The sequence below is a fragment of the Ovis aries genome, chromosome 2 (assembly GCF_016772045.2).
Source record: "Ovis aries strain OAR_USU_Benz2616 breed Rambouillet chromosome 2, ARS-UI_Ramb_v3.0, whole genome shotgun sequence".
NCBI classification, from domain to species: domain Eukaryota; kingdom Metazoa; phylum Chordata; class Mammalia; order Artiodactyla; family Bovidae; genus Ovis; species Ovis aries.
In genome coordinates this window covers 41,401,467-41,423,572 of record NC_056055.1, presented here as the reverse complement: position 1 = coordinate 41,423,572, position 22,106 = coordinate 41,401,467, and the positions used below count along the sequence as shown (strand labels likewise).

The following is a 22,106-nucleotide window of genomic DNA, read 5'->3' as shown; positions in this document are numbered from 1 at the left end:
CAAACTGAACCGCCCGTAAAGCCCAGCACTGCAGTGCCTCCCCTATAGTGCAAACAATTTCAGACTTTACCTTGGTCCAACTTTCTAGAGCTTAGATTACCATATGCTGTGATCACAGCTGTGCCACTAGAATTAAGAAACTCCCTGGACTTCTAGGGTTTTCTTGGTGTGATAGCTTGCCATTATCTGGTTCTGCTTCCATCCCAGAAACATCCAGAACTATGACCTTCCCAATCCACCCGGTAGTCCTTACCCATGGTGTTTAAGAGGGAAATTTTATTTATATATCCCTGTGCCCCGCTAATCTTACTCAGTGAGCTCCAAGTCATTTCCTTCTAGTAGAATCTCTCCAAATCAAGGTGCCAATTTCCTCTCCCAACCCCTAATTCAAAACCTAGGTAGACGAGAGATAAGACACGCTTCTTACTAGCAGGCGTCGTCCTTCACCATGAACTTCTACTTGAGAAGTGCAGTTGTATCGTTACCCAGTCCTCACTCTCTAGGGCTCACTCAGTCATGTCTGACTCTTTGCGACCCCATGGTTGGTAGCCCATCAGGCTCCTCTGTCCATGGGATTTTCCAGGCAATAAAATGGAGTGGGTGCCATTTCCTTCTCTAGGGGATCTTCCTGACCCAGGGATCAAACCCATGTCTACTGTGTCTCCTGCACTGGCCGGTGATTCTTTACCACTGAGCCACCAGGGAAGCCCTCTTTCGCATAGTCTCTGCTTTTCTTCTTTGCTGTTTCCTTTCTTCCACACCCTTTGTGCTAATGTCAGCTAAAACTTCCATTCCACAATTATCTTTTCTGAAATAACCTCCAACTAATATTGGGTTGGCCAAAAAGTTCTTTTGGGTTTGTATCAGAAAAACCCAAACAAACATTTTGGTCAACCCAATATTTTAACTCACTATCTACCACAAAACTTTCAAGACAGAAAATAGATATTGGGAAGGCTCTTCTGTACGGAAGGTCAAATCTAGTATTCTCCTGATATTTTCATTCTATCTGGCCTTTCTTAAACCTGAACAAAAAGTGGTGACAATAATTCCCCATGACATTTGTTTTCAACCTTCAGGCTTTTTGCAGCTCCTGTTATTCATGAAAATGAACTGAATTACAACAGCTTCCCCTCATTTAGACCCACAGTGTAGGATATTTATAGTCCTGGATTTTTAACACCAGATGAGCCTTCAAAAGCTGATCACTTAAAGGAAATTCGGGCTGAAATAACTGATCTTGGAGATGGCAAATCCCTGTACAATATTTTGAATGGATGGCTCTTTCTTATTTTTTTAAAAAAAGTTTTATTTATTTTATTTATTCTTATTATTTTGGCTGTGCATGGTCTTTGTTGCAGTGCACAGGCTTTTCATTGCAGTAGTTTCTCTTGTTGTACAGCATGGGCTATAAGGCTTGTGAGCTTCAGTAGTTGTTGAAATCATGGGCTCAACTGCTGTGACTCACGGGCATAGTTGCAGCTGCGGCATATGGAATCTTCTCAGAGCAGGGATTAAACCCGCGTCCCCTGCATTGGCAGGTGGATTCTTATCCACTTCGCCACCGGGGAGGTCTAGATGGCTCTAACTTTCTGTTGTCCTTGGATGAGCTCAGGTGCAATTCCCTTTCTCAGGAGAGGGAGGAGACTGGAAAGCTTGACCTTAAGTGCAACACAGCAGTGGAAACAGCACTCAGCTCATAAGTGGTGCTCCATCGCATTTGGTCTGCCATGTTGGATCTCTTTAATAATAACAATGTCCTAGCACTTCCCAGAGAATTGGTAGATATTATGTGCCACCATGGCTTATAATCCTGGTTTATAGAACAAAGTAAGAATTCAGTACTTGATAACATCTTTTAAAAATCCCTCGATAGAGACCTGTCTCCTCCTGTATATATAAATCTAAACTTAAAATAGTTCTTTTCTACACAGTGTACTAGAAGGGACATTGTCTTCTCTTTCTGAACATTTGAGACTGTATTTTCTTCCCAATGACCTCTTTCTGCCTTCAGGTACAAATTTGTGTTATCTTTTTCCCATATTCTGCCCTCCACTTAGCCTTGAGAAGACCTATAGACCACATTAGTGAGGACTTTCTTGGGGGAATGGTAATAAGAATCTGCCTACCAGTGCAGGAGATAAGGGTTCTATCCCTGGTTGGGATGGTTCCACATGCCGCATGCACCACAACTGCTGATTCCATTCTCCAGAGCCCTTGGGCTGCAGCTACTGAAGCCTGGGTACCACGGAGCCCAGGCTCCTCAACAAGAGAAATCACCCCAATGAGAATCTTGTGCATTGCAGTGAAGAGTAGCCCCTACTCACCACAACTAGAGAAAGCGTGCACAGCCACAAAGACACAGCACTATCAAGAAAAGACGTTAATAAGAGGTTTGCAGGTCTTTGGGTCTGTATGCATACTAGTTTTTCTTTTCAAACCACTTCCCCATGCTGCATCACCTGATCAATTCATATCTCAGCTTTCATTATTTCCTCAGGAAAGCATTTCCTGCCCTTAAAATATCAGACATCCTACCCTGCTTCCATATTTATGCCCCTTATCACAAGCAACTCACTTTTATTGTGTCTTTTTCACAAGGCTATAAGTTTTCTGATAGTAGGTACCAATTTTTCCTGCTTAGAAGCCCATTCCCAGAATTAAACAGTGTTTGGCATGTAACCAGCACTCAGTCTTTGTAGAATGAGCAACTGGATAGATGGATAGATGGCTTGGTGTAAAGATCTCAGATCATTTGTCTAGTCAATTGGCAGTTGTTTGATTTGTTAAAAGTGACAGAAGTAGACATTTGGGATTACAGCAATTACTGGGGGAAAAAAGCAGGCATTGTTTCTAGTGATGAACATAGCCAAATGAATATGTGTATGTGTGTTTTTAATTACCAATAAATGTTTGTGTATTTTTACAGGAAAATTTTGAAACTGAATTGAAGTATGAAATGACAGTTAATGGGAAAATCGCAGTGCTTTACTTGAAAAAAAACAAGTAAGTGCCTTTACTTCTGATGTTATCCTCACCAACAACCAGTTAGCAAATGGAAAGTATGCTAATTGAGTCTGTTACTACTTAGGGGCTCCTGGAAATCTTGGATATTCAGCTTTTACTCTCAATTGACCCAATGGGTTCCATGAATATTTGTTCCTACTGAAGTAGTAGAGACACATTGAGTAAAACCACAGTTGACTAGCATTCTGAGAGTTGGAGTCATAAAACACAATGCAAGCAGACATATATTTTAGCAATTTCTATGAAATAGCATAGAGTTTTAAATCTTCCCATGCATTATTGCATTTTATTATTTTAACACTGAAAGATTAGCTATCAAAACATTTTGCAACTATTTTTATTAGAAAAAAGACATATATGTGTTAAGTTCCAGAGCCAAAATTCAAGTCAGCAGTAAAATTAAAATTGGGGTCTCCTAATTGCAACACCAATTTGCTTTCTACCCACATCTACCAACCTTCCATTTTCTCAAACACTCCATTGTCTCTGATTCCTTCAGTCAGTTTATCTAAATTCAAAGTTGCTTTTCAAACTTCACTGCCGCATCCCATCCAGATCTTGATCACCCTACGTCTACACTGTTTCTAAAGTAGTTTTCCCTCGTTCTACTCCTTCAAGGTTTTTAATCCCTAAACTGTTCAATATAGGAACAACAAGATGCTTTCTCTCCCTCAAATAGACTATTACCTTTTACAAAAAGTCACAACTGACTAGACATGCAAATAGTTTGATGCAACGGAAATTGTACAGGCTTTGAATTCAGGCAGACCTGGATAGATTCTTTGTCACTATTTAATCTCATCTGAAATATAAGGATTGTAATATTTATCTTGTTCGACTGTTGAAATGATTAAACGTTACACATAATATATCTATTCCAGCGGCCAGGATAGAGACAGCATCTAATACATATTAGTTATCCCCTTTTCTCCTTGCCCTGCCTCTTAAAAAAAAAAAAAAATGTTCAGACTCCTATTTGCTGGTGAGTCATTGAAAGAATTTTAAGAAGCTCAGTGAAAATGCTGAAAGGTCCTTAACTGCCAAGTGCAAGTCAATTTTCAATACACTTTCCACTGCTGCAATTGTTAACTGTTACTGGTAACTGACAAGGACTGGGTGAAAAAGGCAGTCATCTGAAGCTGGGGGTGGGGCGAGCCTTGCTCTTTTCAGTCATTTTTATCAATCTTGCCCATTTCGGTTCTATTTCTTCCTCTAATGGCTCCTCTGACAAGCATGCAAAGTTTGATGAGGAAACAGACATTTTTGCACACTACTCAGGAATTTCCCCGCCTTTCTCACTCCCTCCAGTTTAAGCACCTCTTTCATGTTGGATTCGTTTTGGGGGACTAGGAGGAAAAGCTCACCACATCCAGGAAAATCTCTCAGTTGAATCACTGGACTTCGCAGTTAGCATGAATAAACGTGACATTTCTTTTTCTCCCCCAGGAATCTCCTTGCACCAGGCTACACAGAAACATATTATAATTCCAGTGGAAAGGCAGTCACCACGAGCCCACAGATCATGGTAAAACAGAGTATCCTAGATTCACTGTTAATTGGGGGGTATGACCCACATACCCAGAGGCAGTGTCTTTGCCAGACAATTAGTGAAAGTGAAATGGTGTTATAGCAATGTTGTTTTTTTTTCAGCTGTAATAATTCATTATTTTTAAATTTTTTTATTGGAGTAGAGTTGATTGAGAGCATTGTAAAGTTGTACAGCAACTTTCAGGTGTATAACAGAAGTGATTCAATCATACATATACATGTATCTGTTGTTTTCCAGATTCTTTTCACATATAGATTGTTACAGATTATTAAGTAGAGTTTCCTGTGCTATAGTTGATTATTATATATATAGTAGTATGTATAAGATGTGGTACATATATATAATGGAATATAAAAGAATGAAATTATGCTAATTTCAGGATATGGATGGACCTAGAGATTAGCATACAAAGTGAAGTAAGGCAGACAAAGATACTATCATATGATATCACTTTGTGGAATCTAAATAAAAATGATTCAAATGCACTTACAAAACAAAAGCAGTAGTAATTCTTAACAGATCCTCCAACATTTTTACAGTTTGACAAGAACAAACCCATTCCTTGACCACCTTTCCAGCCTTCAAGCACTCCTTATAGGAGAGTAGGCAGAAGGGTCTTCTTGTTTTCATTAGAAAAATACAGAATTACGTGCATCTGGTGTTTTCACTTGGTGCCAACCACCTCTCAGTGTCATGTAGTCTCTCAAACTCAACCCTATATCCTCAACATTAGAATTGTAGAATTCCCTGAATAATTTCCACTTTGGACTCTTATTCAGAGAAGACAAGATGAAGAGGTACAAGGGGTGTTTTATCTTTGCCATCTTTTCAGAGAAAGGTCTTCAAGAATTCTCTTCCATAGCAATGTAGAGGTTTACGTTGGCCAACATGCTGCCTGTACCAAAGTAGAAAGGTGAATTTGACTGAAGGACATCCACGTGAAAAAGCATTAAGGTTGAGCATTTTGCTTTGAGTGGAGACAGAGTTGTTATATTAATATTAATCCAGTTAGCCTGGTGGCACTCTTTGGATAAATCAAGAAATAACAACATGATCTGAATAATCCATTCACTGGAAAGAGCTTGTTGGTGTTAGGAAAATTTAATGAACAATTATCCAGGGAAGGAATGAATGTCTGGTATTTCAGGGACTCAGGTTTTAAACTTACATCTATGAGTTGATTTTTTCCCAGACTCTATTCATCCCTGGCATTCTTCTTCTGCAACAATAAAATTTGCAACAAGGTATAGTTTATGCCTCCTAGGCATTTGGGATCATCAACTAAATGATGAAAGTTTTATCCACAGAAGGCTGGTTTAAAATTTTTTTTTACAGCTCTAATTGACTGCTGTTTAGCATAAAATGGTTTGAAAACATTTTTTATCCCATTTCAAGATTTCAAACTCAAATTTAGTTGCCGGTCTAAAATACATGCACACTTGTCCTTTGTCAACCCTCTTTTCCCTTTTTCCTAGGATAACTGTTATTATCAAGGACACATTGTTAATGAAAAAGTTTCTGATGCTAGCATTAGTACATGCAGAGGTCTAAGGTAAGGAAGCCTTCATGATGGTTTGTATGTTCCTGTGATGATGATGATGATGATATGTGCGAATAATCTAAAGAATCTCAAATATAATTAATTGTACTACAGTTGAGTTTAAATTCTAATGGCTCAAAAACTTTGAAATTTGCAGGAAACATGGCTTTTCTTGATAGTAGTTTATAAATTACATCCCTGAATTTCTTGCAGAGTTGTTTTTGTTTGTCTGCTTGTTTTCAAAATATAGGTTATCGAGTCCTAGTTTTAGAGTCAGAACCTCTAGGGAATGAAACCTTCTCTCTTCACTAAACTCTTTCTAGTATGTCCTATCCATTCCTATGACATCCATTTTTTTCTGGATGTTTATGACTTGCCATGTATCTGTCTACATATCTCTTCTGATGCCCAGACTTGATTATCTCATTTCTTCTTCCATAACTCCATATCTGTCCACATCTGGAGATTTCAAGGAAATCTCAATCTTATTATACTACAAATGATTTCCTCCCTAATGCGGTATTTTTCCAGTGATTTCCATCTCAGTGAATGTTATAGTCAACCAACTACTTGCTTAATCTGGAAACCTAGGTTCTTTGTTGACTTCTTTCAAATACACATTTTCAATTCATTTAATGAACCCTATTGATTATGTGTTCTAGATATTCCCTGAGATTATTCACTATAGTCTCTCTCCTAGTCCAAACTGCCATGAACCTTTATGCAGACCACTGCAATAAATCACCTAAGTGGAACTTCCCTTGTGGTCCAGTGGCTCAGATTTCCTGTTCCTAATGCAGGGCACCCAGGTTTGATCCTTGATCAGTAAACTAGATCCCACATGCCACAACTAAAAATCTCACATGCCACAACTAAGACCTGGCACAGTCAAATCAACAAAATAAATATTGAAGTCATCTCACTTATCTCTCTATATCCACTCTTCTAATTCCATGTACACTTAGTCCAGTCTCCCTTCTACTGTATGTTCTTGGACTTTTTCTTCCTAGCAATTATCTGCTGTAATTGTATATATTACATATGCATTGTATAATTATGTGTATTTGTAGATCCAATGTGATCATTTGTTCCACTTCCATCTTCCTCATTTTAATATAAGATCCATGAGATGAGAGAGCATGACTGTTTTCCTTTTTACCTTTTGCCCTTGCTCCAATGTCTAGTGAATAATGGGTGCTCCCTAAATAATGGTTAAGTGAATCCTAGCTCAGGATTTCAGCAGAGAGAAGTGAGAAGAAAATGATAATATTCATTGATTGTGTGCTTTGCATCTTATCTCCTTCAGCCGTTGCAACTATAAACTGTTCAGTAGACATTATTATTCCCATTTAGTAGATGGAGAAACTGAGGTTATATGACTTTAAGTCATAGACCCAGAATTTTATCCCTTGCTATAAGACTCCAAAGTCTCTTTCATTGTCAGTGTCCCTCTAGAGCAGACAATGCATGGGAATTGGAAGGCCACTGGACTGAAGGTCACAAAATTTCCCTATAGCACCAGCATAGCAATCTGACTGCAGTAGTCACTTCTCCCCAACAGGTCCAGTTTCCTCATAGAGAAAACAAGTTTAGGTGATCTCTAAGGGTGTCTTCAGCTGTAATGTTATACTATATTGTACTGCCCTGAGTTTGGAATCCTTTGGTGGTAGTCACTTTTTAGAGTCTACAAGTCTTTAACACTCAAAACTGGAATATTTTTAAGCTTAGACTCTTCTGTTTTTCAGGGGTTACTTCAGTCAGGGAGATCAAAAGTACTTCATAAAACCTTTAAGCCTCACAAACCAAGATGAGCAAGAACACGCACTCTTCAAGCACAATCCTGAAGAACAGAAGACTAATAGCTCCTGTGGGATGAACGACACAATATGGGCACCTGGAATTCATCTGAAGGCAATCTCATCTACCAGTCTGGCTGTATGCCTACTTTTATTTTTCATTTTCAGTGTTCTTATATATCTCATCCTGGTTGCTCTGGGTTACAAACATATTAAATCCAATTGACTGAAACTTTACAATCATTGTTGAAACTAGTAGGTTACAGAGACATTAAAACCTCTTTGTACATTGATGATTTATTTAATAAGTACATATGGATCTGGAGAAGGAAATGGCAACCCACTCCAGTATTGTTGCCTGGGAAATCCTGTGGATAGAAGAGTCTAGCCTTGTGGGCTACAGTTCATGGGGTCGCAAAAGGCTGGACATGACTTAGCTAATAAACAACAACAACAATGACTATTATTAACAATATGTTGTGTTCAAGGGTTAAAAAGATGCATAGATATAATGCTGGTCTCCTAGAAGCAGACAGCTTTCATAATGCTACATCATACAACAAGGGAATAAAGTATTATTATTGTTTTGAGATAAAATACCTTGTTGTCTCCATGAATGAATTTATTCAACAAATCTTTCTTAAACTACTGCTGTAAGTCTTGGGGATACGGCAGTGAGCAAAATAAATATGGGATCTGCAACTTAGAATATTCTGTTAAACCTGGAATTCAGCTTCTGGTCACACAAGAAAATGAATGTGGCTTGTGTTGGAAGTGTTAGTGTTAGTCGCTCAGTTGTGTCCAACTCTATTTGACCCTATGTACTGTTGCCTGCCATGCTCTTCTGTCCATGGAATTCTCCAGGCAAAAATACTAGAGTGGGTAGTCAATACCAGAGGATGAGTCCAACCCAGGGAATGAACCTGGATTGGAAGTTAGTTCTTTACCTTCTGAGTCACCATGAAGCCAGCATGGAAACTATAAATATATACACAAAAACTTTGTCATCATTAACCTTCATTTTCTTCAGGATACACTTCACATCCAATCATCTCTTATACATGTTCTCAGAATCCATAAGACCTGGACAGAAGAAGTCTGAATAAAATAGAATCTCTGTTGGATTCAACATTCTGTGGATTTAAATTCTACCAGGCTTCCCAGGTGGTTCAGCAGTAAAGAATCCTCCTGCCATTGCAAGAGACATGGGTTTGATCCCTGGGTTGGGAAGATCCCCTGGAGAAGAAAATGGCAACCCACTGCAGTATTCTTGCTTGAAAAACCCCATCGACAGAAGAGCCTGTTGGGCTGCAGTCCATGAGGTCACAAAAAGGACACAACTGAGAGACTGGGTACTGAGCGCTAAGTTCTACCAGTGCTATGATATCTAAGAGCCCAGAAGAATCACTCTGAGCCATGAATTTCCATGTATGTTGATCTCCTGGTTAAGCTTGATACAGGTCCCTAGTCTTTCTGCCTCAATTCCTTGGTAATCATGTACAAATATCCTCACTCTTATTATATCTTACTGTTTCATTTTGGTACTCCTCCTCAGGTCCTCTCACTGTTATCCCACCTCTGCTGGACCACTAAATATGCGAGAGTGAGGATATTAGTAGCTCAATCTTTCATCCCATTCTTTGCTTTATCTACATATCCTTCCTGGATAATCTCATCCAGTGCTATGTCTTATTTAAATAGGAACTTGGCACTAGTTACCATCAAATGCATATCTCCAGCTTTGGCCTTAAGAGGCCAGACTGCTACAAGTAACCACCTACTTCATGCATCTAACTCTTGTCTGAATTTTTCGTCTGGCCTCTTATCAATTACTACTGATTAATGAGTTCAAGGACCTCCCTGGTGGTCAGTGATTAAGACTCCTTGCTCCCAAGACATGGATTCATCACCTGGTCAGAGAATTAAGATACTGCATACTGCATACCACACACACACACACACACACACAAAGAGTTCAAGAACTTAGGTCAGTAACAAATCTACTGTGAAACATGGTTTTTGCTTTGTTTTGTGGAGAGAAAGAAACTGAAATGAGGGAAGCTTGGAATGTGCAAAGGAAATGCAGCTCTGTTTGAGAGGCAAAGGACAGACTAGTTGCTATGGTGACTCCTGGCTTTGAACCCTTGGTAAAGGAGGGGCTACTTATTGGGACAGGAATACGAGGAAACCAAAAAAATACCAGACCCTAAGAGAATGCTGAAGTTAACATGTCTATTTCATGGCAAACTAGTGGAGAAAGTCCACTGTTCAAAAAATCTAAAGACTTTGGTTTTATTTTTAGTATTCCTATTAATTAGTGGTGTGTGTGTATATAAGTGATAAGTGAAAGTCACTCAGTCGTGTATGACTTTTTGTGACCCCATGGGCTATAGAGTCCATGGAATATTCCAGGCCAGAATACTGGACTGGGTAGGCTTTCCCTTTCCTGGGGGATCTTCCCAACCCAGGAATGAACCCAGGTCTACTGCATTACAGATGGATTCTTTACCAGATGAGCTGAAAGGGAAGCCTGGTTTTAGAAAAGGCAGAGGAACCAGAACATTTCATGCAAAGATGGAGGCAATAAAGGACAGAAATGGAGTGGACCTAACAGAAGCAGAAGATATTAAGAAGAGTGGCAAGAAAAAACAGAAGAACTATACAAAAAAGATCTTCATGACTCAGATAATCATGATAGTGTGATCACCAACTCAGAGCCAGACATTCTGGAATGGGAAGTCAAGTGGGCCTTAGGAAGCATCTCTATGAACAAAGCTAGAGGAGGTGATGGAATTCCAGTTGAGCTATTTCAGATCCTAAAAGATGATGCTGCAGAAGTGCTACACTCAATATGCCAGCAAATTTGGAAAACTCAGCAATGGTTACAGGACTGGAAAAGGTCAGTTTTCATTCTGATCCCAAAGAAAGGCAATGCCAAAGAATGCTCATACTACCACACAATTGCACTTATCTCACATGCTAGTCAAGTAATGCTCAAAATTCTCCAAGCCAGTCTTCAGCAATATGTGAACCATGAACTCCCTGATATTCAAGCTGGTTTTAGAAAAGGCAGAGGAACCAGAGATCAAATTGCCAACATCCGCTGGATCATGGAAAAAGCAAGAGAGTTCCAGAAAAACATCTATTTCTGCTTTATTGACTATGCCAAAGCCTTTGACTGTATGGATCACAATAAACTGTAGAAAGTTCTTAAAGAGATGGGAATACCAGACCACCTGACTTGCCTCTTGAGAAATCTGTATGCAGTTCAGGAAGCAACAATTAGAACTGGACATGGAACAACAAACTGGTTCCAAATAGGAAAAGGAGTACATCAAGGCTGTATATTGTCACCCTACTTATTTAACTTCTATGCAGAGTACATCATGTGAAATGCTGGGCTGGAAGAAGCACAAGCTGGAATCAAGATTGCCGGGAGAAATATCAATAACCTCAGATATGCAGATGACACCACACTTAAGTCAGAAAGCAAAGAAGAGCCTCTTGATGAAAGTGTAAGAGGAGAGTGAAAAAGTTGGCTTAAAGCTCAACATTCGGAAAACTAAGATCATGGCATCTGGTCTCATCACTTCATGGCAAATAGATGGTGAAACATTGGAAACAGTGACAGACTCTATTTTCTTGGGCTGCAAAATCACTGCAGGTGGTGATTGCAGCCGTGAAATTAAAAGACTTTTGCTCCTTGGAATAAAAGCTATAACCAACCTGCTGCTAAGCTGCTGCTAAGTCACTTCAGTAGTGTCCAACTCTGAGACTCCATAGACGGAAGCCCACCAGGCTCCCCTGTCCCTGGGATTCTCCAGGCAAGAACACTGGAGTGGGTTGCCATTTCCTTCTCCAGTGCATGAAAGTGAAAAGTGAAAGTGAAGTTGCTCAGTTGTGTCTGACTCTTCGCGATCCCATGGACTGCAGCCTACCAGGCTCCTCCATCCATGGGATTTTCCAGGCAAGAGTACTGGAGTGGGGTGCCATATAACCAACCTAGACAGCATATTAAAAAGCAGAGACATTACTTTACCGACAAAAGTCCATCTAGTCAAAGTTATGGCTTTCCAAGGGTCATGTATAGATATGAGAGTTGGACTATAAAGAAAGCTGAGTGCCGAAGAATTGATGCTTTTGAACTGTGGTGTTGGAGAAGACTCTTGAGAGTCCCTTGGACTGCAAGGAGATCCAACCAGTCCATCCTAAAGGAGATCAGTCCTGAATATTCATTGGAAGGACTGATGCTGTAGTTGAAGTTCCAATACTTTGGCCACCTGATGGGAAGAACTGACTCATTTGCAAAGACCCTAATGCTGGGAAAGATTTAAGGCAGGAGGAGAAGGTAACGACAGAGGATGAGATGGTTGGATGGCATCACTGGCTTGATGGACATGAGTTTGAGCAAGCTCTGGGAGTTGGTGTTGGACAGGGAAGCCTGGCATGCTGCAGTCCATGGGATCGCAAAGAGTCGGACACGACTGAGTGACTGAACTGAACTGAATAATTATTTATGCAATCCTTTACACTCTGGTAAAAATGAAGGGCCCAGACTAGAATATCACCAATGTCTCTTCCACCTCTGACGTTCTAAGTCTAGTCTATAAGATTATTCTGGTGGTTAGTTAGAGTCAAAATGGTAGTATTGTCTTCCTTCCCAGATACCAACCAACTCTTATTAGATTACACATTTCAAATTTAAGAATGATTCTTGCAGAGAGAGACATTGCCTTCATAATTTTCCTTTTTATGGTTTTTACAGACATCCAAAGACCAAAAGGCTTGGGAAAAAAAGAAATATGTAGAATATTATTTGGTCCTGGACCATGGTGAGGTAATTATATCAGATAAATGAGTCTTTTAAAATGCTATACGGCATAAGTTTATTATGCAAGATATTAAATAATGGATATGTTCTTAAAATAATGAATATGAACTGTATTTTTTATAAATTTAGAAATTTTACATGCATTTAGGCTGATATTTTACCTTTTAAGGAAAGAGTACCTAACATAATATGCATAAACTGATGTTTTTGTACTATAATGCTCCTTTCTTATTGTCTCAAGAGCTCCAAACTTATTTTCTAATTAAATTCTTTAGTCTAATTAAATTCTTTATGTTAAGTAGTTAAATCATTGGTAAATTAAAGTTTATGCTTATCAGGGAGTGATAAATTTTAAAAAAACCAATAGAATTTTCTGAAAAAGGCACTTTTTGGTAATATTCATTGTTAACCTTTTTTAAAAAAATTTGAAATAAAGCTTTATTTACAAAAGCATGTCATGGGCCAGATTAGGTTCTTAGTTTGCAGATACCTGACCTGCAGAATCCAAAGTGAAAGTTAAAACTATTCCTTTGGCTAACCAGCCTATAAAAGACTTGGGACCACAAACTGAGAAAAATCATCTGTAGCATGTGTGACTGATAAAGGGCTAGATTCTTAACTTGGAAAAATGTTCATCACAAAGAAAAGAAGACAAGGACTCTGATAGAAAACTCTGTAAAGAACTTTTTATTTAGTTACATAACACATGGAGCTTTGGTTATAGTTTTGAATGCATTTTAATATATTGATTATTCTAAACCTGAATTTCACATATGTGACCACAAAGGAAAACTTATGATAATGTGAGTAAGTTAATTCATTTTTGGCCTCTCTTATTATAGAAAGTTTTGACCTCTTATTATATAAAGTTATATATATATATATACATATAATATAAAGTTTTGACCTTTCTTATTATATAAATTCATTTACTGCTCATATTTCTTTAAATGAATAGACTCTTCCTTGTATTAGTTCTATACAGTTTAGGAAGCCATGGTATTTAACTGAAAATACTTCAAGAATAGTTCCTTAGAGCTTTACACTGAACTAGTACTTTATAGGATGAAGCATCATCTTCTAAAGTGCTTTCATTTAGCTAGAGAAATAAGGAAGTGTTTTGTTTTTAATAAGTGTCAACTTTTATAATTGATCATTAATTATAATAAATAAAATTAGTGAAACTGCTATTTTTAATCTTCTAATTACATTCATTTCTATCAATGTCTATATTTTGTCTGTGCTGTTTTTTAGTTTAAAAGGCACAATCAAGATCAAGAGGAAATAAGAAAGACGGTATTTGAGATGGTCAATTACATCAACATGGTATGATATATTTTATTGAGTGTAGTTTTAACAGTTTGCTAGGTGGTTTCATTGGTCATTTCATGAGACAGGGAAGAAAAACCAATACTTATGAGAATATGGCTGACTGTCTCTTGAAAGGTAACCCTGACTTTGGCTACTTCATTGAATATTAATATTACATGATAGAGAAGTATCTCACCTACTTGCCGCATTATTCTCAGGTCCATCAAGATTTAGAAGGTGGTTTTGTTTCATGGTCTTTGTTTTTCTAAAGCCCAGTAAGAAAATGCTGACATACAAATCCCAATAGAAAACCAAATGGAAAAACCAACTAACCAACCAATGAGATAAGCCAAACTCTGGTACGATAGAAGCTTTCAATACATTATCTCATTTAAACTTTGAACAACCCTAATATATTATTAAACTTAATTTATAGCTAAGGAATTAGCTTCTAAGACACAAAATAACTTGCCTAAAATCACAAAGTTAGAAAACAATAGAGAGAAGATTTAATCTTAGATTGGTTAGATTTCCAAGCCTATTTTCATTGTATAACTGTTGATTCAGTTCCTCAAACATGATTTTATCATCTAATTTCCATTAAAATTATTTTTATATCTCTTCTATTGAAACCTTGTTAGTTGAACATATGGTTAGCCTACTTCGTTGAAATGGCTGAATCACCTGTGGTCCTGCAAATACTGTAACAATAGAAATGAAATGAAGGTGGACTCGGTAACCAAGGTCGTATCTCATTTTCTCACCACAAAGAGTATGCTGAGTCCTCTTAAGAGACCCCACTTGGCCATGTTTATTGAGCACTTACTTTGTGCCAAGTATTTTTCTAGATTATGGAAATAAAAAGGTGAACAAAACTGACAAATATCTCTTTCTTCAAGGCATTATTCTTCCCTTCAGGAAGTTAGCATTCTTGTTCAAAGAGGCAAACAAGTCAAATGAAGAGTGTGTAAGATGATGATATGTGCTATAAAGAATAATAAAACAGGTTTTAAAAAGAGAGAAAGAGAAAAGAGGAGAAAGATTTAGATGCATCCATTGTGGTTTGGTGTTTTGTGTTTTTTCTTCTTTTTTGGCTATGTTAATTCTTTGTTGCAGCACTCAGGTTCTTCGTCGCGGCATGCACACTACTCTGGTTGCGATGCATGGGCCCTCTGGTTATGGTGTGAGCGTTTAGTTGCCTGCAGCATGTGGGATCTTAGTTCCCTGATCAGGGATCAAACTGCAGTCACCCTGCATTGGAAGACGGTTTCTTTACCAGAGAACCACCAGTGAAGTCCTGAGGCGAGATATCTTGGGTGCTGTGTTAAATAGGGACGTCATCTCTAATAGGGTAATATTTGAGCAGAGACTTGTAGGAAAGAAACAGATGTAACCCTAGGAAGAGCAAATGACCTGAGTGCAGAACCTAGATTGCCTTGCTTGAGGAGTAAGTGGAAGGCCAGGGCCAAGAGAGGGAGATGACATCTAAAGGTAGTGGTTGCCCAAACTTGAAGGCCCTAGTGAGCCTTTGTAAGGACTTTGCTATTCTTTTTAAATTAAAACATAGTTGATTTACAATTTTGTATTAATTTCTGCTGTACAGCAAAGTGATTCAGTTATACATTTATGTACATTCTTTTTATATTCTTTTTCATTATGGTTTATCACAGGATAAACCATTTCAAAGTATGTACGGTTCATACTGAGTATAGTTTCCTGTGCTGTACAGTAGGACCTTGTTGTTTATCTATCCTATAAATAATAGCTTGTGTCAGCTAATCTCAAACTCCTAATCCACTCCCCCATGCCACCCTCTCCCCCTTGGCAACTACAAGTTGGTTCTCTATGTCTGAGAGTCTATTTCATGAGTAAGTTCATTTATGTTATATTTTAGATTCCACAGATAAGTGATCACAGATGTTATTTAGGACTTTGTTATTCTTAATGAGTGAGGAAGACACTAGAAAGCCTGAACTGAGATGTGACATGTTTAGATCTGTGTTCTTAAAAAGATGACTTTGGCTGTTCTGTTGAAGATAAACTGAAGGAGTGCAAGAGCAGAAACCAGGCCAGGTATGGGAACTGTGTCATGATTCAGGCTAAGAGATGGCGATGGCTTGAGAGAAACCAGTGATGGGTGATCTATTGAGAAGGTCTGATCTCTGGATAGAGTGACTTGAGTTTAGAAGGTGGATGGGATATAAGAAGCATAAAAAAAGAGAGAAGTCAGGTGACATCAAGGGTTTTGACCTGAGCAACTTCAAGAGTTGATCTTGTGAAGCAATGGTGGGGGGACAATGGGAACCTTTCAGAGAAGACATTAGGCTTTCCATTTTGGACACATCAACTTTGAGGTATCTTTTTGCACAGAGACTTCTAGGTGTAAATCCTGAAGACACAAGATTGGAGTTCAGGGCAAGGTCTGGGTGAAGATATAAATCTATACCTTTTTTAAAACTTGGTCATTATTTATTTATTTTTAATTTATTTTTAAGTTGGATTCTAATTGTTTTGCAATGCTGGGTTAGTTTCTACAATAGTGTGAATTAGCTATGTGTATAGCACACATAGGTGGCATAAGATGGGTCAGCAAACTGTGGCATGTGGACCAACTGTGGCCTGTTGCCTCTTTATAAAATAAAGCTTTATTCAATCATAGCCATGCCCATTTGTTTACATTGTCTATGGTTGCTTTCCTGCTGCAATACCAAAGGTGGTGAGTAATTGCAGCCAAGACCATGTGGCCTCAAAGCCTAAAATATTTTCTATCTGGACCTTCACAGAAAATATTTGTAAAATCACCAGGGAAATGGGTGTAGGTAAGCAGGAAAAGGACACAAAAATATATCCTTGAAAGACTTCTTTGAGGAGGAACAAGAGGGGAGGAAGTGAGACCAAGGAATAGACAGTAAAGAAAAGAAGAGGAAAAGTTGTGGTTGTGGAAGCTACCTGAAACAAATATCTATCAAGGAAAGACATAATCAATGATGTGAGATGCTCCTGAGGACCAGGGACTGGCCATTGGATTTAACAAAGGAGAAATTATTGTTCTCCTGGATGGAGCAACACACTGTAAAAATCATGATTTTAGGGAGTCCAGAAACAATGAGAGAAGTGAACTGAGAAACAGCAAATACAGATTTTTTTTTTCTGGAAGTTTTTGCTATAAATGGGAGCAGAGAAATGGGGCATAATTCAAAGGAGGAAAAATCATAAAGAGAAATCTCCCCCGCCACAATGAGGCATCTTTTTGATTCTGATGAGAATCATTGCGCAGAAGGCTAAATACCGACAATGCAAAGAAGATGGAAAAATTGCTAGAGGAATCTCTGATATGGGGTGAGATGGCAGGTCTGGTGCAAAAGGGAGGAAATTGGCCTTGGGCTCACAGACCTGTCATTCATACAGTGAAGAAGGGGAGGTACAGGTTGTTTGAACAGATGTAGACCAGTGTGAGTGGATGGGTGGAGCTTGTGGAAATTCTCTTCTTGTCGCATCTGTACTCTTCAATGAATCTGCTCAAAGTGGGGACTTGAAAGAGAGTGCCAGAATGTTTAACAAAGAGAGGCATGTGCAGAGGGCTGTGAGAGTGAATGGACTTTGGAAATACAGCAGGTTTGCTGGAGGGTGGTTCAGACCACTTGAGGTTAGTAGTCATGTCTTCTGAGTGAAAGCAGTCAGCATCATTTGCTTTCCCCTATCTGAAATCAGAGCTTGATGGAGGAGAAACAGAAAGGACACTTTATTTTAACCAGTGCTGAAGTTTTGTCAGGTGGGTGAAAAAAAGGAAGAGAGAAATAAGAAAGTTGGAAAACAAGCGAAGCAATATTTTAATCTGGTTAGATTTTTACTTCCCTTTTGTGATAACTGCATACCTCAACACTTTTCTTATTTTCTTTTTTAAAAAATGTCTTCTCCAATTTCTTAGCACGGAGTTTCTCCAAGAGAAAGTCTTAACTGCAGTTTTCCCCAGCTTTATTGAGATATATTTGACCTATTATATTGGACAGATTTAAGGCATTCAATATGCTGATTTGGTATATTGCAAAATGATTCGTTTGGCTAACCTGATAGGTAGACTAACACCTCCATCATGTCACATGATTCCATCAGCTTTTTGTTTTTTTTTTTTAATGATGAGAACATTTAGACATCTACCCTTTTTGTAATTTTGAAGCATAGAATACATTATCATAAACTGTAATCCCCATATTGTACATTAGATCCCCAGAACTTACTTACCTTATAACTGGAAGTTTGTACTCTTTGACCAACACTGTGCAGTTTTACAAACTATAGTAGCAATATAAGTTTTTATCTGTAAAGTAAGTGTATTGTCTCATAAGCTTAACTGGTTATTTCTAAAGGTATCCTATATGTGCTGTAGATTCTTTGGTTCAATTCGTCCGATAACAGAGGTCCCTTACTTTATTGTAATTCATTTATATGCAGGACTTTTCCATGTAGCTTTTTCCTTTTCTGATGTTCAAATCAGCACTGAGTCAAGCTTGCTAATTTGTTTAAAAAATTTATTTATTTTCCATAGCAAGATTTTTTTTAACATTTTATTTTGTATTGAAGTATAGCCAATGAACAATATTGTGATAGTTTCAGGTGAACAGGGAAGGGACTCAGCCATACATATATATGTATCCATTCTCCTCCAAACTCCTCTCCCATTCAGGCTGCTACATAACACTGAACAGAGTTCTCTGTGCTATACAGTAGGTCCTTGTTGGTTATCCATTTAAAATATAGCCAAGCTTGTTAATTCTGAAAAATTATGACTCTGAGAATGTTACATTGCAATTGAGGAAATACATTTATAGTGAAATCATAGTCATGAACTACTAGCAGGATATTTTGATATTTCTTGAGGTTGCAAGCAGGAAAAGTTTGTTTCAACAGACCCTTTGTCACCAAAAAAAGGAGTTTATACACCTGAACTAAGAGTGTCTGTCTTGCCTACAAACGGGGATGCTAGCGTCTGCCAAAAGAGATGGTAACTTCCATTACACAAGTATGTCTGGAAATAAGGTTTTTACAGTGTAGTTGTAAATAAGTTTGAAAATCTGGAGTACATAGAAAATATTAAAAGATAATAGCGCCATAATGAATAGTTGCTTTGCCATTTTTTTTCTTTTTTAACAGCTTTATAAAAAGCTCAATACTTACGTGGCCTTAATTGGGATGGAGATCTGGAATGACAAAGACAAGATAGATATATCTTCCAAAGCAAGCCTCACTTTAGAAAATTTTGCTAAATGGAGGACAGCTGTCCTCCTGAAGAGAAAGCACCATGATGTTGCTCAGCTACTCACGTATGTATAGATTTTCCCCCTTTTTATATTCTGTGGTATTTGGCATAGACAGCTTGGAAAATCTTGGCAAAGCAAATGGTATCTCAAAACATTACCGATTTACACATAGGGTGCTAAAAGTTTAAAAAATATTCTTTTGGATCTTACGTTGCATGTGGTCTTCTTTTCTTTTTTTTTAAAGAGAGAGAAGTTATATGGGAGCAATGATTCATCAGAAGCTTTTTTATTGTTATTTGGTCTGTAACAGAACAGAAAGACAGGGTTTAGATAATGGGGGCTTCCTTGATGTCTCCGCAGTAAATAACCTGCTTGCCAATGCAGGAGACACAGTTTTAATCCTTGGGTTGGGAATATCCCCTGGAGGAGGAAATGGCAACCAACTCCAGTATTCTTGCCTGGAAAATCCCAAGGATTGAGGAGCCTGGTGGGCTATAGTCCATAGGGTCGCAAAGAGTTGGATACTACTTAGCAACTGAAAAACAGCAGCAGCAGCAGCAGCTACACAGGATATGAATACTGCAAAGCTGGTTCATTGGGGTTATCTTTGAAGGATAGCCACCACAGTCTCTTAGTTTGGAAAGATGAATTCCAGACTCAAAGACTCAGCACAAGACATACCTTATTTTTTGGAACTACTAACACAACAGAAGTATCGAAATTTAGATCACTTTCTAACACCACACACAAAAATAAACTCAAAATGGATTAAAGATATAAATGTAAGACCAGAAACTATAAAACTCCTAGAGGAGAACATAGGCAAAACACTCTCAGACATAAATCACAGCAGGATCCTCTATGATCCACCTCCCAGAATTCTGGAAATATAAGCAAAAATAAACAAATGGGATCTAATTAAAATTAAAAGCTTCTGCACAACAAAGGAAAATATAAGCAAGGTGAAAAGACAGCCTTCTGAATGGGAGAAAATAATAGCAAATGAAGCAACTGACAAACAACTAATCTCAAAAATATACAAGCAACTTATGCAGCTCAATTCCAGAAAAATAAACGACCCAATCAAAAAATGGGCCAAAGAACTAAATAGACATTTCTCCAAAGAAGATATACGGATGGCTAACAAACACATGAAAAGATGCTCAACATCACTCATTATCAGAGAAATGCAAATCAAAACCACAATGAGGTACCACTTCACACCAGTCAGAATGGCTGCAATCCAAAAATCTGCAAGCAATAAATGCTGGAGAGGGTGTGGAGAAAAGGGAACCCTCCTACACTGTTGGTGGGAATGCAAACTAGTACAGCCACTATGGAGAACAGTGTAGAGATTCCTTAAAAAATTGCAAATAGAACTACCTTATGACCCAGCAATCCCACTTCTGGGCATACACACCGAGGAAACCAGAATTGAAAGAGACACATGTACCCCAATGTTCATCGAAGCACTGTTTATAATAGCCAGGACGTGGAAACAACCTAGATGTCCATCAGCAGATGAATGGATAAGAAAGCTGTGGTACATATACACAATGGAGTATTACTCAGCTGTTAAAAAGAATTCATTTGAATCAGTTCTGATAAGATGGATGAAACTGGAGCCGATTATACAGAGTGAAGTAAGCCAGAAGGAAAAACACCAATACAGTATACTAACACATATATATGGAATTTAGAAAGATGGCAATGACGACCCTGTATGCAAGACAGGGAAAGAGACACAGATGTGTATAACGGACTTTTTGGACTCAGAGGGAGAGGGAGAGGGTGGGATGATTTGGGAGAATGGCATTTTAACATGTATACTATCATGTAAGAATCGAATCGCCAGTCTATGTCTGATGCAGGATACAGCATGCTTGGGGCTGGTGCATGGGGATGACCCAGAGAGATGTTATGGGGAGGGGAGGTGGGAGGGGGGTTCATGTTTGGGAATGCATGTAAGAATTAAAGATTTTAAAATTAAAAAAATTAAAAATTAAAAAAAAAAGAAATTTAATGACTGAGCTACAAACATAACAATATGGGAATTAAACTTTTACTAGACTGGCTAGTAACCTCAGATATGCAGATGACACCACCCTTATGGCAGATAGTGAAGAGGAACTAAAATGTCTCTTGATGAAAGTGAAAGAGGAGTGTGAAAAAGTTGGCTTAAAGCTCAACGTTCAGAAAACGAAGATCATGGCATCTGGTCCCATCACTTCATGGGAAATAGATGGGGAAACAGTGAAACAGTGTCAGACTTTATTTTTTTGGGCTCCAAAATCACTGCAGATGGTGATTGCAGCCATGAAATTAAAAGTCACTTACTCCTTGAAAGGAAAGTTATGACCAACCTAGACAGCATATTCAAAAGCAGAGACTACTTTGCCAACAAAGGTCCGTTTAGTCAAGGCTATGGTTTTCCCAGTGGTCATGGGTATGGATGTGAGAGTTGGATTGTGAAGAAAGCTGAGTGCCAAAGAATTGATGCTTTTGTACTGTGGTGTTGGAGAAGACTCTTTCCAACCAGTCCATTCTAAAGGAGATCAGTCCTGAGTGTTCATCGGAAGGACTGAAGCTAAAGCTGAAACTCCAGTACTTTGGCCACCTCATGCAAAGAATTGACTCATTGGGAAAGACTCTCATGCTGGGAGGGATTAGGGGCAGGAGGAGAAGGGGATGACAGAGGATGGCATCACCGACTCGATGGACATGAGTTTGAGTACACTCCGGGAGTTGGTGATGGACAGGGAGGCCTGGCGTGCTGTGATTCATGGGGTTGCAA

The 22,106-nt window shown here is 38.4% G+C and overlaps 1 protein-coding gene across 2 annotated transcripts in view; it reads left to right on the top strand.

Annotated features, from left to right (window-relative positions):
• The window catches only part of ADAM28 (ADAM metallopeptidase domain 28), a 78,179-nt gene that overhangs the window by 10,506 nt on the left and 45,567 nt on the right, over window positions 1-22,106 (top strand). For both annotated transcript variants that reach the window (XM_004005253.6, XM_042243126.2), the window contains 7 exons: window positions 2,930-3,006; window positions 4,474-4,552; window positions 6,052-6,128; window positions 7,862-8,051; window positions 12,678-12,749; window positions 13,998-14,069; window positions 19,206-19,375. In XM_004005253.6, coding sequence (XP_004005302.4) covers window positions 2,930-3,006; window positions 4,474-4,552; window positions 6,052-6,128; window positions 7,862-8,051; window positions 12,678-12,749; window positions 13,998-14,069; window positions 19,206-19,375 — 737 coding nt within the window. The remainder of the gene's footprint in view (window positions 1-2,929; window positions 3,007-4,473; window positions 4,553-6,051; window positions 6,129-7,861; window positions 8,052-12,677; window positions 12,750-13,997; window positions 14,070-19,205; window positions 19,376-22,106) is intronic.